This window comes from Glandiceps talaboti, chromosome 10 (genome assembly GCF_964340395.1).
Source record: "Glandiceps talaboti chromosome 10, keGlaTala1.1, whole genome shotgun sequence".
In the NCBI taxonomy this organism is placed as follows: Eukaryota; Metazoa; Hemichordata; class Enteropneusta; family Spengelidae; genus Glandiceps; species Glandiceps talaboti.
Genome location: NC_135558.1, coordinates 25042240 through 25060699, shown reverse-complemented (window position 1 = coordinate 25060699; position 18460 = coordinate 25042240). Strand labels below are relative to the sequence as shown.

The window sequence follows — 18460 nt, the reverse complement described above, 5'->3', positions numbered from 1 at the left end:
TTGGTAACCTGAGTGACCTTGTAACCTAGACATTCCAGTGGTTGCCTGCATCACTGAGTCATTGACAATGTTCAATTAGACAGATACAATGACTACTATATGGGTCATGGCAGCGTGACAGGGGAAGTCAAGCATAGCAGTGAGGCTACTAAGGTTTTAATTTACTTATATTAAGTTTAAACAGACATTGTCAATTTTACTATAGCAGCAAGACTTAATTTACTTATAATGAGTTTAAAACAGAATATGTCATTTTTAGTCAATTTTTACTTATAAGGTTTAATTTACCTTATAACAGGTTATATATATATATATATATATATATATATATATATATATATATATATATATATATATATATATGTATGTATGTATAAATTTGATTTAATACAGATATAAGACTTAATTTACCTTATAACAGGTGAAAAATGAGACTGCCCCAAAACCCCCATATTCTATACTACTTATAAAACTAAAAAGATTACAAATTTATTTAGAAAACATGCATAAATACTGGCTAAGATCATAATTATAAATTCTTACAGTTTCAACAATGACGGAATGCTAAATCATTGTCTGTCAATTTGAAATACACAAGCCTATTGAAATAGGAGCGAGTGAAAGACTGTGTGAAAAAAACCCTGTAGGTGTCAAAGTTAGATGATAATTCAAAGACCTGGCATTGTGATAGCCTAGTTGAGATGTATTGAAATGAACGAACATTTTCTAAGACTGTCCCCAGCCTTGAGATACTTATAATACGATATAAGACTAGCACAATAACATAATTTGGGACAGTCCCCAGCCAGGAGATACTTACAATACGATATTAGACTAGTACAAAACCATGTTCTGAACATGCTGAAGAGAACTATACCATGGCCAGGCATGTCTTACAGTGTGAGTTTTTTGACGTGGGAGAGTGACGTGTTGAGTGTCCATTTGAATCTGTGCAGCTGTGTTTGGCATGTACTAGTAATTTTCACTAATCAATTTTTCACTATTAATATCGTACTTTTGTCAAAAATGTCACACAAATCTTTAATCACCTATGAAAACTACGTCATTTCCAGGCAAAAAGTCGGAAACTTTGGAAACCTATTTACATACACTTTAAACTTTATGATTTTGCTAGCTGAAAATTTTAATTCTGTTTTTATCTACAATACTTTTCCATTTTATTTTCTTACAGGGTTTGCAAAGTTCTATTAACAACGCTGGTCAATCTAATATTTTTCAACAATTAGTTCTATGGTTTTCTCATTAAAAAAAATAGTCAATTCCCTCGCTTTAATACTCAAAATTCACTACTGGTATGCAAGTACGCAAATAAATTTATTTTCTCATCATAATGGCAACAAATACTCCTACTCTGCAGCCTATTGAAAGATATTGTTCTAGTACATGTAACATGTGAAGTACTAGTAACATGTCAGCCAAATTTGAAAAAGTTATCTGAAACATCGAAAATATAGTACTATTTCCTCTTGAAAATAACAGAAAAGAACATTACATTTACACACCGGTGACAGACAGACAGACAGACAGACAGACAGACAGACAGACAGACAGACAGACAGACAGACAGACAGACAGACAGACAGACAGACACTTTTCCATTTCTATAGCACTAATGACCCTAAGAAGTTCAGTTGTTCTAATTCTAAAAATGAGTTACATATTGTGCAGCATGATACTTACCCTTCTGTTTTCTTCTTTTCAAAAAAAAGTTTACTATCTTCATAAGAAACATCTGTGTAGACATAAATAAATAAATGATTAAAAGTGTTACACATGTCGCCTTGTCACATCGCTTGTCAAACGAGTTTACTTTCAAACTTGGGTCAAATCACTCTCTCTCTCTCTCCCGATCAAGAAAACATTTGGTTGTTGTCCTTTTCTTATGACAGCCATTTAAAAAACAAGATTCCATCTATTTTGTAAATTTTGAGCGAAAAACCGGCCGAAATTTACAACATAAGTGTCAAATATGCGTCAGAAAATCGCCGAAAAATCATCATTCCTTTCAATAATTCCAAAATTGATAAAAATATCACGGAGGAAATGTCAGTCGAGATTTTCGCGTTTATTGTATCTAAAACTTGTGAAAGTTACAGCGAGTTGAAAGGACCCAAAACACGCACGGCTGGTGAACACTTTCGTTTCTGTGTCTTCCTATCAGATGTATAGCCATTATAGATTGGAAGAACAGTTTACATGTGATGTCAGTATATCCACATCCACTATTTCTCGTGAGACTTCACAATTTTTACTATTATATTTTTTTTCTCGAAAACGTAAATGTTTAGAGTCAGCAGTGGTAAACCTCAGAACACTAAAAATTAGTGGTCTGATAGTAAAAGGAACCAAACAATTATTTGTTTGGCCTAATCGTGATGAGATTCATGAATATGCAAATATATGTCATTACCGCCACTGAGTATTTTCCGAATACCTCCGACAGGTGTACGTATGTTTTACTTGTCGAACTCATGACGAATTCGAAGTCGCTATCACATTTCCAAAACAAATTATAAATGAACATACCTAATATTCACGTCAATTCTAGTCAGTGTTGTGGTGAAAAAGAGTCAACGGTGATCAAATGAACCAGATAACTAATTTTAGGGCATTTTGTTTAATCTCATCATGGTAGTATAACATACTTCCATGATTTCATGTAAATTGTGACAGCCAAAAACGTGTCTCGTGGTCTGAGCCAACACGAAACTTTTTTTTGTAAAAAACATGAAAAAGCAAGGTATTTTTTTCGCATTTGGTGACTTGGCGAATGTATCGAGTAGTATGAGAAACCCCACACACGTCTATTTTTGTATATATAAAAGTTATTTTATCATATCACAAGCAAGAAAAGTTACCTTGTCGTTCTGCAGCTCAGTACAATCACTCTCTGGAACGAATGTCTTTCGACTGGAAGGTGTTAATGTTGTCACGTGATTATTACCAATACTCTACAAAAGTTATTTCATTGACATGTTAATGAGGGTGACACTGAGCACGCAATTGGGATGTTGAATCACACATGGACCATATCTGTTTACTAATTGTTGTTTTTGTTATTGTTTTTATGTTCTCTCTTTACAGTTCTGAAATTAGTTTTTTGTTTGGTTACATTTTTTTCGCTCTTTAAAAATATATTTTCCCTACGAGGTGCCATGTACAATGAATATACACTTTGGGACAGCGTGTCTGCCCGACATCATCCGAGTCTTCGAGAAGTGCAAAGAGCAGGATACATGTGTTGCATACATAAGCGATTTTCTCATATATCTAACGTTCAACCGCGCTTCAAGGCTGTCTTGTACAAAAATGTGCTTACCGTGGGAGGGGTGTCATAGAGTAGTTCAAGGTCAAACTTCCAATCGATCGATCAATCGATCGTTCAATCAATTACATGCTCGATGAGCCCTGTGTGCTCGTAAACTCTGTTTAATCTCTCTAATGTAGGGAGTCTTTTAGCGCTACTCTTATAAAAATAAAAATACGGACAAACTCAGGGGGCGTCATACATCCCAAGACTGTATCTTGCCGCGCCATACTGTGTGACAGATTCGTTCCATTGCATAAAAGTGACCCCCCTCCCCCCCCCAAAAAAAAATGAATGAAAAATGATCACTCTGCAGCCAAATAACAACAGTCTCCCAAGCCCCGTAATACAGCACGTGTCCAGTCCATAGATGCAAAGTTTTACATGTCGCAACTTGAATAAATAAAATGTAATTTGTAAAGACAAACGTTGACACCCATATTAAATGTAACCGTTAGTGGCCATTGTGCACAATGGAAACAGACTATTTCATCGACTAGTTAGCAATTCGTACGAGGTTGTTTATTGGAAGTTTATTAATTTAGTTTTTTGAATGCTTTTAACGATACATCTTATAATATTGATGAGCTGGAGTGCCCCTCTATCATAGTCTATCAAGTTGTCAGTGACTGCGTTCGACGAAGTTTGTTTTGTTTTTTAGTGGAGAAAAGTAAATACACACAACAAACTTATTCAACATGTCGGCAAAGGAGCGCTTGAACACGATAGTTCGTCATATTAATTCACCCACGGGAGAGAGCAGTAACGCATGCAGTCGAAATGTACCATCCCATTTATCAAGTGAAGATGGAAGTATCGATTCCCGTCTGGTTATGTCCCAATGCGCTGCAGATCAACAAAAAACTGGGCGTATTCCCAAGAGGAGGTAAGTGTACACTCGTACGCGTGCAATATCACTTCACGTCCATCTCTCTTTTTATCTCGAGATGTACGTGCATGTTTGGCAGGGCGGATTGAATGTTTTGAACAACACGTGTAGTAATGACACACAGAATGACTGAAGGGGGTTTATTTTTTGATTAATAATACATAATTTCGTAGTAGCCTATCTGACCTTTGACCTCATAAAGTGATGTGATCTACCGGTGGCGCGAGGTCACTGCACCGACTGGCAGATAGAGGCAGTACGCGCGTTGTCGAGTTTGCAGACATGAGAGTTGCCAGTAACGCATGTGACTGGTAAACAACGCCTGTGTCTGGTTTAATACATATTCGGGTTTACGCCTGCACATTTTGCACACGTTACAATTTGTTTGTGTATATAGTTATTCACATCATGCACATGTGTCACTTGTACTTCACGTGCAGTGCTCCTTCAAGTCACAGAATTGTCTGTGTTCCAGTCTAGATGTATACATCGCGAGAGCGTAGTGCAAGTGCGAACCAGAGGTGCGAACTTTCACGGTAAGTTGACCCCTGTTCTTTCATCGACAAAAATGTACATGTGTCACTATTATTAGAAAAACTATGCGTGTGTCTGGATCACAACAACTTGTGTGCTAATAAGTATACACTATTCCATGATGGCAATATTCTACTCTATTTCGACCGTAATACAAAACAATCAATATTGGCAGCTGAATATTCCGGAGCAATCGCCGGCAACGATAACTTTGAATATTGTATATACCCAAATAACGTCATTATTTTGTATGATCATCATAGATAGCATTCTTGAATAGAATCTTAGCTCACGTCACAAGGGACTGATTCTCCATTGTCAGAAACGTTTCCCGTAATATCAAGCAGGACATGCAGTTTAGAAAGTAGTGTGTTTGTCGCTAGTATAGACCCATCACTATGCATTGTCTCACTCTGAGTTGTAACACATAAACACAGATATAAGATAAGATAACGAGGTGTAACATTTATTATGCGTACATGATTATGAATGCATCTTTATGCTCAAAATACAATGTACAAAGCAATAGACCATTACCCGTCTCGCGGGAGACGCCATTGAGTGCATAGCAACCACATTCGGGTGGTCAAGCTGAAGTGTCAACCGCTTAGCAACACCATTGTTCTCGACGTCACGTACAGTGCAATACGTATGATCATGGAAGTATACTTCCATGGTATGATAGATCAAGGGAAGCAAACTTTTAAAGTATGGTTGTAAAAACGATGTGCGTATGTGAAATTCATAACTAGCCGTCAGACGTGATGGTGATTTTTGGCCGTCTGGGCGCAGATGAAGAGCGGTTGAGATTGACAGTTTCAACATGAACTTGAACATATTACTAGAGTTGGATCCACTCGAGGATCGCAGGCCCTATGGTTGAAAACTTGCATGTCAGGTCGCGAATATTGTATTCCTATTTTTAAACAACGTCTAAAATTTGATACAATGTCATAACTTTTCCATAGACTTTTTATACGTCGCGTAGCGTCGTCTAAAAACCAACACAACAACGTGTACGCGATCACTTTACTGTATAACGTGATGTTAATAGTTGGCAATGATGTAATTCTTAGTCCGTAATTCGTCAGCTAAATTCGTCAGGGTCCGCTAAAAACTTTGAAATCGGTTTAGAATTTTTTTCGCTGTCTTTGATTTTATCATATACATTTATAAATGAGCTATATATATGCATTTAAAATTAAAATTTAGAGATACTATGTCGTTTTATTTTACGAATTTGGACTATGAGTTCTACAACATGTTCATCGAACTCAAGTATAAACATGGCTGACACGTACACGTGTTTCACGCATCGCCGGTGATTCCCAATTCTAGTTCCTGACGATTGTATTCCGATTTTACTCTAAGTTATCTTCATACAGTACTAGTCTAGTTCATGACGACCGTATTCCGATTTTACTCTACGTTATTAAGGTAGGGTAAAATTGGAATACGGTCATTGGGAACTAGACTGGTAGATATTGTTGTATGAAGATAACATGTGGTAAAATCGGAATACGATTGTCAGGAACTGACTATGATTTCCCGATCTGTGACGATAATTAAGAACTTTTCAATTCTGAACTCTAGGACCGAAACGGGACATTGGCACTCTAAAAATGTGTAAGACTTTTAGCTTTCGTCCGTATTTGTCAACAGCGTAAATGTCAACGGTTCATAAGGGCTTACGGCTGGTGGATGTGTAGTAGTACTACGCCACACTTCATGTGCATTGCATTCTAATATACTTATATTGAATATTGGTGACGGGAAATGTTTCCACCATGTACATGTGTACTAATAATCAAAACTACTCGATTTTGCTTGTCATTAATTACCATTTCTCAAGATTGAAATATTACAGCCATATAGTATGCTGCATAAGTTTGGCACTGACAACGTATTCCCAGAAATGACAGTCAGTTCGGAAATATAATGACAGTGTGACACTGGCGTATTTTTCTTTTAACTTGATGTTGACACGCTATATTTTCGCAACATGCTCTTTAGTTCGTGTACTTTCAATTTTTCAATGTCTTCCATGATGACTTAGGATTGTAGATGGTCACAAACGGTAGTATTTTTTTCAGACTAATGCATTGACTTTCATATGAACAACATGGCCACTCCGCAAAGCTTGACCTCCGTAGCAACCGTTGCTAGGTTATTTGCATATCTCGCAAGATCTGCCGCGAGACGGAAAATACTCTATTGACACAAGTACAATTAACATTCTGTGGGTTTAAAATGGGCCATATAATGAGTTTTGAATAAACACAGCTGTTGGAATGAACGATGTTTTGAAGAGAACCATGCAAGATTGTGTATACATAGACAGTTTTCTGAGCTTTCCTAGTGACTAGCATGAAGTGTAACAACAGGCATTGATACTGGTAGTAGTACTGTATTCTCAGCTGTGTCTACAGTCAGTCAATCTTTACATGCATGGTAAAGCATACAAAAATAACATGCAGAAATAAAATGATTAAAATATATTCTTTTAACCATGGAAGTATAACCCACTTCCATGTTTTAACCAACTGATGGAGCACTGTTTACATCGACTAGAAAGTTTCCAAGAGGATGTCTATCATCTGAGGTCAAAATATGCAGAAACTGAATGAAAATTTGAATTATCTAATGAAAAAGAAGAAGAATAAGTGCCTTTCTTTAATTTGTATAATGAGAACAAAGAATGAAATGATGAAATTCATCTTCTACCGCATAATTTGACAAAATTTAAAGATTCTTTCATCATGTACAGGAATCTTAGGAGTACACCATCTCCCCAACTCAATATAAATATTATAATCCAAAATTCTAAATTTAGTCACTAGTCTTCTACCAACTGGATTTTTAATTTGCAGAAGATGTTTCTCAAAACCAAAAGCTGTTTTAAATAATCTAAATGTTCTCATTTTGTTTTTATTAGTACTTTTTTCTTAACTTCTAATGTCATTATGTAATTCCCTGTACCATGATTACAAAATTCTAGACATAAGTCATAAAATTATGATGAACCTTCCTAGTATAATTAAACCTGCAAAGATTTGACCACACACTGTTCTCATTATATTTAACAAGTAAGTTTCTAATAATAAAATATAAATACCCCATGTTGAATAACACATAGAACAAATGTAGGCTGCTCACAATAAATTGTCCATCGACAATTAATCTATACCAATACTTTAACAGAAGTTTAATGACAGTGAAATTAGTGGGACCACATTTTGATACCTTATAAGAAACCCAAAGTAGAAATCTATAAAAAGAAAAAAAAACATCAACAAGAATCTGAAAATTTCTCAATTTCATAACCCCAAACTTCACATCTGTATGTCACAATAGCAACAATTAAACAATCAAAGAGATCTAAAGCCACATCAATAGAAATACTCTAGTTAGAAGAAATAGTTATACATGAACTTAAGAGAGCTCTCGTGGATTTAAACTTCAAGTTATTGAGGTTTTGTTTAAATTTACTGTTAGAAGAAATAATGATACCAAGAAAACAGTATTCTCTTAGGCTTACATTGTCGAGAGTAAAATTATAAAAAATAAAATTTGGATTTCCTGTATTTACATATGACCTTGATTTCTTAATGTTGATTATTATTTTCTACTTTGTACAAAATAATGTAATTTAAATAAACAACTTTGCAACTCAACTTTAATTTCTAGTGGTAGAGACTCATCAGCATATAAAAGACAATTCAGAGACACACTTGTAAGTTTCACAGGGCTATCATTCTTGACAAAACAAGCTCTTTCCAAACTGGTGGATTCTAAATCAACTCTTTCCTTGTTTTTGACCTTCCTTCACCAATCTTAGACTAAAGTACTAAAATTTATTACAAAAATGTTCGCAATTTTCGTTTTAAACATGTACAAATGTAACTACATTTTTGTATGAGGCCAGACACCAGAGTTATACCTAGCCTTACAAACTATGCTCTATTCCAAATTCATTCATGCTACAACAACACTGTCACTGTTTTTCACCTACTTCTATCCATCTTAGACTAAACTACTAAAATTTGTTAGAAAAATGTCCGCCCAGTGTTCTCCACGAGGGGTTTTTGAGGGGCGCCCCTCTGTTTTCATGGACCACCCCTCTGTTTACAGAACCGCCCCTCAGTTTGCGTTCAGCGCCCCTTTGTTTTGGTGTGAACGTCTTCAAGAGATTCTATTCAATGCCGTTAATGAAGGAAGTGAACAGCGACACTGTGTCTATCATCATTTATGAACTTATTTATCGCCTTGATTATAACAATGGTAGCCGAAACAAAAACAGTAAATGTAGTACCATCGTAAAGTAGAAGACGGTACGTTGGTAGTTTCTATGGCCTGGTATATCAAGCCGGTAATTTCCAAGCCTTCCCGTATACGCAATACAGTACGCATACGATGTACGATGTCACGACAATTTTCGCATTGTATCGATAAATACGAACAAAATCCTAAAATTTATACATGTTCTTTAGAAATAACTACTCCGGTACGGTTCCACCATGGTAAAATTTATGTCCTAAATGATCACGTTTGGATGTGAATCGCGATCGTAGTACCACGAGGTAGCTCCGATGTGGCAGCCATGTTTGTTACTGTACATTTGCACTGAACGTATACGGTTATTCTTAGCCCAAATTCGTCACATTAAAAATGTACGTATTTCCGGCAAATTTGGATGAAAAATCATTTTCCATTCATGAAAATTAAAAGGATATCAAATTTTAGAGAAATAAAGGGAAATGAATTGTTTTCAATTAATTTTTATGAATGACATGCACATTTACAAGGTGAAACCAACAACTCAAAACTAAGTGATAGCTAGCCTAGAGGTGCATACATGTACATCAACAATGCCATGTGTTGTCACTCCTGTGTGTAAAACATGCTTGCCAACATTACTATAACATCGTTTGTGTAACTGTCAACCTCCTTCCTGAAATTTTTACATTGTGAATTATGTTAAAGGTTTGGAAATTGGTGATCTCAATACATTTCAGTGCATTTTAGTTTGCTGAATGAATAAAATAGGAGTTTTTGATTTTGGAAACTTTTTTCACTTCCTAATATTATGATCTGGAAATATGCTAATGATATGCAAATAAATATGCAAATTAGGGCGCCCCTGTATTTTACAAAATTGTGGAGAACCCTGCCGCCATTTTGATTTTTAGCATGTAACTAGGAGACCAGACACCAGAGTTACCTAGCCTTACAAACTATACTCTTTTCCAAATTCATTCATGCTACAACAACACTGTCACTGTTTTTCACCTATTTCTATCCATCTTAGATAAAACTACTAAAATTTGTTAGAAAAATGTCAGCCATTTTGATTTTTAGCATGTAACTAGGAGACCAGACACCAGAGTTACCTAGCCTTACAAACTATACTCTTTTCCAAATTCATTCATGCTACAACAACACTGTCACTGTTTTTCACCTATTTCTATCCATCTTAGACTAAACTACTAAAATTTGTTAGAAAAATGTCAGCCATTTTGATTTTTAGCATGTAACTAGGAGACCAGACACCAGAGTTACCTAGCCTTACAAACTATACTCTTTTCCAAATTGATTCATGCTACAATAACACTGTCACTGTTTTTCACCTATTTCTATCCATCTTAGACTAAACTACTAAAATTTGATAGAAAAATGTCAGCCATTTTGATTTTTAGCATGTAACTAGGAGACCAGACACCAGAGTTACCTAGCCTTACAAACTATACTCTTTTCCAAATTGATTCATGCTACACTGTCACTGTTTTTCACCTATTTCTATCCATCTTAGACTAAACTACTAAAATTTGATAGAAAAATGTCAGCCATTTTGATTTTTAGCATGTACATATAACTGTGAGACCGGACACCAGAGTTACATGTACCTAGCCTTGCAAACTTTGCTCTTTTCCAAATCTCATTTAACAGAAACATAACTAGCAAAAGAAATCATGATCAAATACTACACCAATACTTTGACCATAAATATTTGCAAGTTTTAGAGTTTAACAATAAATGTATTAATCCTTTGTTAACTTTCTTATCTCTTACAGGTTTGTTACACAGTACATAACAGATGTCCTATTCAAAGAAGCTGTTGTTTTGCTCGTCTCTAAGAGAAAAAAAATAACTTCAGACTCTATGTGTAGTAAAACAGAAATTTAGATCTTAAATCAATTAGTTGTGCACAAGGACATGAGCTCTATTTTGAACATTTTTAATACAATTGAAATGAAGAGTGTGTGTGTGTGTGTGTAAACAACTTAGTCGAATACTGCAGTCCGATTTCTTTGATACTTGGTGGTCATGTTATATTGGATGTCTAGTAGTGAAATTGTTCAAATGAAAATGATCACATCAGATATATGGGTTTTGGGTCAAAAATGTGATTTTTGTCAAAGAATTTAAACTACAAAACTACTGGGCAGATTGGCCTGAAATTTGGTGGGAACATTCTCAGGGGTGTGTAAATTAAGATTTGTTCATGACATGATGTTTCCATGTGTAATATGCAAAGTAGGGCTTTTTGGTTAAAAACCTACAATTCCAAAACTACTCAGTAGATTGGGATGAACTTTTAACAGGGATGTATCTGCCGGTGTATAGATGAAGAAATATTAAGCATATAATGATCTCATCAGTAACATCCAAATTAGGTGTAAACATGTAAATTGGTCAAAAATTTATATCTCAAAAAGTACTTGGTCAGGGAAACTGAAATTTGGTGAGATGGTTCTAGAAGTGTTGTTCTGCAGATTTCCTTTAGAATAGTTTGACACAATTGGCCCTAGCAACCATGACCATGGCCTTAGCAACAACCAAATGGCAGTATATTTTGGTTAAATAAGAACACCATCTGGTAGGCAGTTAGTAAACATTCAAAAAATGTATGCAAATATCCCTAGCAACAGTGGCCCCGCCCATGGCAACAGCCCAATAATCACATATGTGACAAACATAACATGGTTGGATAGGCAACTGGATAGTCATTCAACAAATGAACACCTATTTTTAGAATGGACTAGCATATGGATAAATATTTTAAAAAACTACAGTTGTGCTACATCGCCATTGGCAGTATTTTGGAAAACAATAGTTGTGCTACAATGCCATTTTATATTTCTTTTTTTCTAAATATTTTTTTTCATATCTGAGGTAGTTATGTTTTTCATTGTTCTCCATATGCTATCTGTTTTTGGTTTCTTCTCATCAGATGTACAGTCATTACATTTTGGAAGAAAAGTTTTATATTGTCTTTTTAAATTGATGTCAGTTTGTGCATCCACCAATTCTTGCGAGACTTCATAATTTTTGTGATGTTACAATTTTTTTCTTGAACTTGTTAATAAAAAGGTTAGGGTCGGCAGTGAAAAACTAGGCAGGGTCAGATAACCGGAATCAAACAATTATTTTTTTTTATTGCTTTAAGAATTATTCAGAACATGATGATTCCATTATTGATATGCAAATTATGGCTAAAATGTGTCTTTTTGGTAAAATAATCTTTAATTCCAAAAGTAATGAGCTGGAAATTAATTTGAATGGCTCTTGGGGTGCATAGATGAAGAAGTGTTAAGCATATGATGATCTCATCAGTGACATGAAAATTAGGTATAAAAATGTGAATTTTGTTTAATCTTGTCTCTTGGCTCTCTTCGTTGGTGTAAACACACATGTGTTTTTGTAATTTGTACTTCAAGCACTTGTTAAATGAGAATGTTAAAAGACACAATCTTTTGTCATTAGAAAAATTTTGGATATTGCAAAGAGATATAGTCATATAACTTAAATCATGGATAATATTAATAAGTAATAAAATGTAAAATGAACAGAAAACTAGTGTGGACTTCTATATATCTGACAATTTTACATGTTTTACACAGAGTGAAGCTAGCATGTAAGTGGTGAATGATTTCATTTTATTTGATTTATTTTTATTTTTTGTTGTTGAATGAGACTGATTTTAGGGAGCGATCAGATTTTACGCTGACTTCTTGTTCACCCCACCCCTGCTGACAAATAAAAAAACACTGCCCCCCCCCCCCCCCCCCACATCTGTTGACAAGAAATATTCTTCTTGTTCTTTCTTGTAATATATAAAGCTCTTTAGGCAGGAACCCTATGATAAGTATGATTGTCTGTTCATAGCTGTGCAAAATATTCATGGTTTTAGTAACCAAAAGTTCTAGGATATCTCTTAGATTGAGTGAACTATTATCATTATAGATTAATTCAGCTAATTATAAAGTACATTATTAGAAATGAAATTAACATAATTGTAAACCTAGGGGTTTCAGTAAGTTTCAAAGTAGGGAGAGAACTTGAAAAAGTGTCGGGAGAAGTGCATGCTATGCCCATGCGTGCATGCTATACAAATGGGAGGGGGTGTCCCCCTCCCATGGTAAGATCTTTTGAAAAATGAACACCTTTTGGAGGCCATTTAGAGCACCGTTCATAAGTAAAACACAACTTAGTTATATCATAAAAGTATCACTAATTTTAGGGTGTCAAAAGTTTAAATCATTTCAAGTCATATTGACACAAATGATAATGAAAAAGAGATCAAGTACAAAGTATAGTATAGTTTGTTTTATTTATTTACTTGCCCTATGTGGGCTTACCAAGTGAACATTTTGTTCAATACAAATACATCCACTGGGCTTATAATAGTGTATGGTACTATACTATAAACTATACAAGACTATATACTATATACTATGCTATGCTATATACTATATACTATATTATACTATACTATATACTGTACAATACTATACTATAATATTCTATACCTATACTATAGTATATAGTATATAGTCTAGTATGGTAGTCTAGTATAGTATAGTATAGTAGAGTATAGTATATGGTATATAGTCGTGTAGTATAGTAGAGTAAAGTATAGTATATGGTATATAGTGTAGTATAGTAGAGTATAGTATAGTATATGGTATATAGCATAGTGTAGTATAGTATCGTATATAGTCAAGTATAGTATATAGTATAATATAGTATATTATATAATATAGTATAGTATATGGTGTATAGCATGATAGCATAGTATAATATAATATAGTATAGTGTGGTATAATATAGTAGAGTAGAGTATATGGAATATAGTATAGTGTAGTATAGTATAGTATTAAGTCAAGTATAGTATAGTATATCATATAGTATGGTATATAGTAAATTATAGTGTATAGTATAGTATAGTATATGGTATATAGTATAGTATACTCTACTATATAGTATAGTATACTATATACCAGACTATACTATATACTGTACTATATAGTATACTATACTATATTATACTATACTATATAGTATACTATACTATACTGCATGTATATACTAAACTATACTATACTAAACTATACTATACTATACTGTACTATATACCAGACTATAATGCTATAATGCTATGTACTGTACTATATATTATACTATACTATATACTATGTATTTTATTATGCTATGTACTATATTCTATACTTTACTATTCTGCACTATACTATACTGTACTATACTACACTATACTATAATATACTACACTGTACTGTACAATGTACTATACTATATTATACTATACTATACTATGCTATGCTATATACCATAAACTATACTATTCTATACTATACTATATACTAGACTATGCTATATACTGTACTATATACTATACTATATTATATTATACTGTATACTATACTATACCATACTATACTATACTATTCTATACTACTAGTATACTATATACTGTACAATACCTTGCTATATTATTCGATACCTATACTATAATATATAGTATATATTATATATAGTCTAGTATAGTACATTATGTAGTATAATATATAGTATAGTATACTGGTAGTATAGAATAGTACATAGTATAGTATAGTAGAGTATATGTTATTTTGTGTAGTATAGTATAGTACATAGTATAGTGTAGTATATAATATAATATAGTATATTATATAGTATAGAATAGTATAGTATAGTATAATATAGTAGAGTATATAGTATAGTGTAGTGTAGTATAGTATAGCATAGTATATCATATAGTATGGTATATAGTAAAGTATAGTATATGGTATATAGTATAGCATATCATAGTATAGTATTGTATATTATAGTATATAATAGTATAGTATAGTATAGTATAGTATAGTATATTATGGTATAATATACTAGAGTATAGTAGAGTATGTGGAATATAGTATAGTGTAGTGTAGTATAGTATAGCATAGTATATCATATAGTATGGTATATAGTAAAGTATAGTATATGGTATATAGTATAGCATTGCATAGTATAGTATTGTATATTGTAGTATATAATAGTATAGTATAGTATAGTATAGTATAGTATATTATGGTATAATATACTAGAGTATAGTAGAGTATGTGGAATATAGTATAGTTTAGTGTATAGTATAGCATACTATACCATACCGTACTATACTATATACTGTACAATACAATACTATAATATTATTCTATACCTATACTATCATATATAGTCTAGTATAGTATAGTATAGTAGAGTATAGTAGAGCATATGGTATATAGTATAGCATAGCAAAGCATAGTATAGTCTAGTATAGTATAGTATAGTATAATATACTAGAGTATAGTAGAGTATATGGAATATAGTGTATAGTGTATATTATAGTGTAGTGTATAGTATAGCATACTATACCATACAGTACTATATAATATACTCTACTATATACTGTACAATAATATACTATAATATTATTCTATACCTACACTATTGTATATAGTATAGAGTCTAGTATAGTGCATAGTATAGTATAGTATAGTATAGTGTAGTAGATTATAGTATAGTAGAGTATGTGGTATATAGTATCGTATACAGTCCAGTATATTGATGGCACAAATCGAGAGATCTGATTGATCTAGGCATCGAACTAGCGCGTCTAAAATGAGCGATAATGCGCAGTTGGCATGTGTCCAAATTTTGATGTTCTCTCACTGTTCGTCTACGAACGTTATAGTCCGCGCAGGGATGGGGGCACAAATGAAACCAGAAAATGTTGCGTCTTATCTTGTTTCCGACAGTTTCAATATACTGGTATAATATAATAGCGATAAACCACCCCTGGGAATGGTATACCACTCGGTTTTGACCAGTGAACGAAATATATTGAGTTCACTGCTCAAAACCGAGTGGTATACCATCCCCAGGGTGTGGTTTATTGCTTAAGTATACTATAGTATAATAGAGTATAGTAGAGTATATGGTATATGGTATAGTGTCGTGTAGTATAGTATAGTATAGTATGGTATAATATACTAGTATATGGAATATAGTATAGTGTAGGTTATAGTATAGTATACTATAGCATACCGTACTATATAATATACTATACTATATACTGTACAATACTATACTATAATATTATTGTATACCTATACTATTGTATATAGTATATAGTCAAGTATAGTATCATATAAAATTAGTATAGTATAGTATAGTATAGTATAGTATAGTCAAGTATAGTATCGTATAAAATTAGTATAGTATAGTATAGTATAGTATAGTATAGTATAGTATAGTATAGGATAGTATATTCTAGTATAGTATAGTATAGTATGGTATAATATAGTAGTGTATAGTAGAGTATATTGAATATAGCATAGTGTAGTGTTGTATAGTATAGTATATAGGCAAGTGTAGTATATAGTATAATATAGTATATTATATAGTAGAGTATATAGTATAGTATAGTGTATGGTATATATTATAGCATAGGATAGTATTGTATAGTATATGGTATATTATACTATACTGTACTATATAGTAGACTATGATATATACTATATATTGTACTATATAGTATACTACACTATATTATACTATATTATATACTATACTATACTATATACTATAGTATACTATACTATACTATATATTATACTATGCTATATACTATATATTAAACTATACCGTACTGTACTATATACTACACTATGCTAATAACTATGTATTTTACTATGCTATATACTATATACTATAATATACTAAACTAGACTATGCTATACTATATGCTATACTAGACTGTACTATATACTAGACTAGACTTTACTATACTATACTATGCTATACTATACTATACTATATACTACACTACACTATACTATATACTCTAATATACTATACTATTCTATACTATACTATATACTAGACTATGCTATATACTGTACTATATACTACACTATACTATACTATTCTATACTATACACTACACTATGCTATATACTCGTGTACTATATACTATACTATATACTGTACTATATACTTGTCTTTACTTTAAACTATATACTATACTATACTATACTATACTATATACTAGACTATACTATACTATACTGTACTATATACTAGACTATATACTGTACTATATACTTGTCTTTACTATATACTATATACTATATACTAGACTATACTATACTATACTGTACTATATACTATACTATATACTATACTATACTATACTATATACTAGACTGTGCTATATACTATATATTGTACTATATACTATACTATACTATACTATATTATACTATTATCTCGTTCTATTTCCGCTAGATTTTTAAATTCGGAATGCTGCAATTGAGTGTTGACCTATTTGTCTTTTAAGTTTATGTTTCGCTTCTGTGCTATGATTGGTCTTTTTGGATATAATTGATTTCATATTATCTCATTCAATTGTCTGCTATTACGTCCCAGTGTTTAGTTATTGCATCTCGTAGATGCGATCCGTTAATATAGAGACTGTATGTTGTGTTGAAGACCAATGGGATCTCATGTGTGGGTGTCCAGCGAGATATGTCTCACACTTGCACAAAGTGTATCATCACATGGCATCAGAAGCTACTGTATGTAGTTCCTGAAAATTGGATACTACTCACTTTAAATGTGGTATGTACACACATTCTTTGCAGTCTGGCGCAATGCAGTCAGTTGTTGAAGCACTTGACTCACCAGTTACACAAACAATCGACTATATCATTCCAAAACCACCACCTGTGTATCTCCTAAAACTATTATGTGATTCTCAAGAAAAACACATTTAAATTTAAAGGAGAATTCTACAAACAAACATGCATGTGCATTGGCTCTTGGGCATCACCCGAAATAGCCGACATTCCATGAACTGGAAAGTCGCATTATTGAAATCTACACGGATAAAATATCACTCTGGACACATTTCAGGGGTGGCGTTTTCATGATATTTTGTGGCACCCAAGTTGAACTAAATAATCTGAGTGAAAAAATAAACCAAATACATCCAACTTTCAAATTTTCGTTGGAAAGCTCAGATACGGAAGCAACATCACAATCCACAAATGCCACCAATAACACAAAGTATTGGATATCAAAACTCATTCCAATATTTACACAGGTAATACTGCCGCCCGAACTCAGTCTTCAAAGGGTCCATTAAGGGTCAAACGATCAGATACATACGAACAAGTAGTAACGAAAAAGAATTTCAAAAGAAAATTAAATTCTTCACCGGGAAACTGGCGAAAAGAGGCTATAATGAAACAGAAATAAATACTAGTAACCTGAGTCTACTATCATAATACTGGCATCTCTATTTGATGAACAATACAAGTAAACTCTGGGCAAACAAATACGGAAATACAACACTCCTCAATACTACA

The 18460-nt window shown here is 32.9% G+C and overlaps 1 protein-coding gene across 1 annotated transcript in view; it reads left to right on the top strand.

Moving 5' to 3' along the window:
- The first annotated feature begins 4035 nt into the window (after positions 1-4035).
- Positions 4036-18460, top strand: part of LOC144441207 (uncharacterized) — a 33391-nt gene continuing 18966 nt past the window's right edge. Inside the window, exon 1 of the mRNA XM_078130767.1 lies at positions 4036-4214. Coding sequence (XP_077986893.1) covers positions 4170-4214 — 45 coding nt within the window. The 5' untranslated portion in view covers positions 4036-4169. The remainder of the gene's footprint in view (positions 4215-18460) is intronic.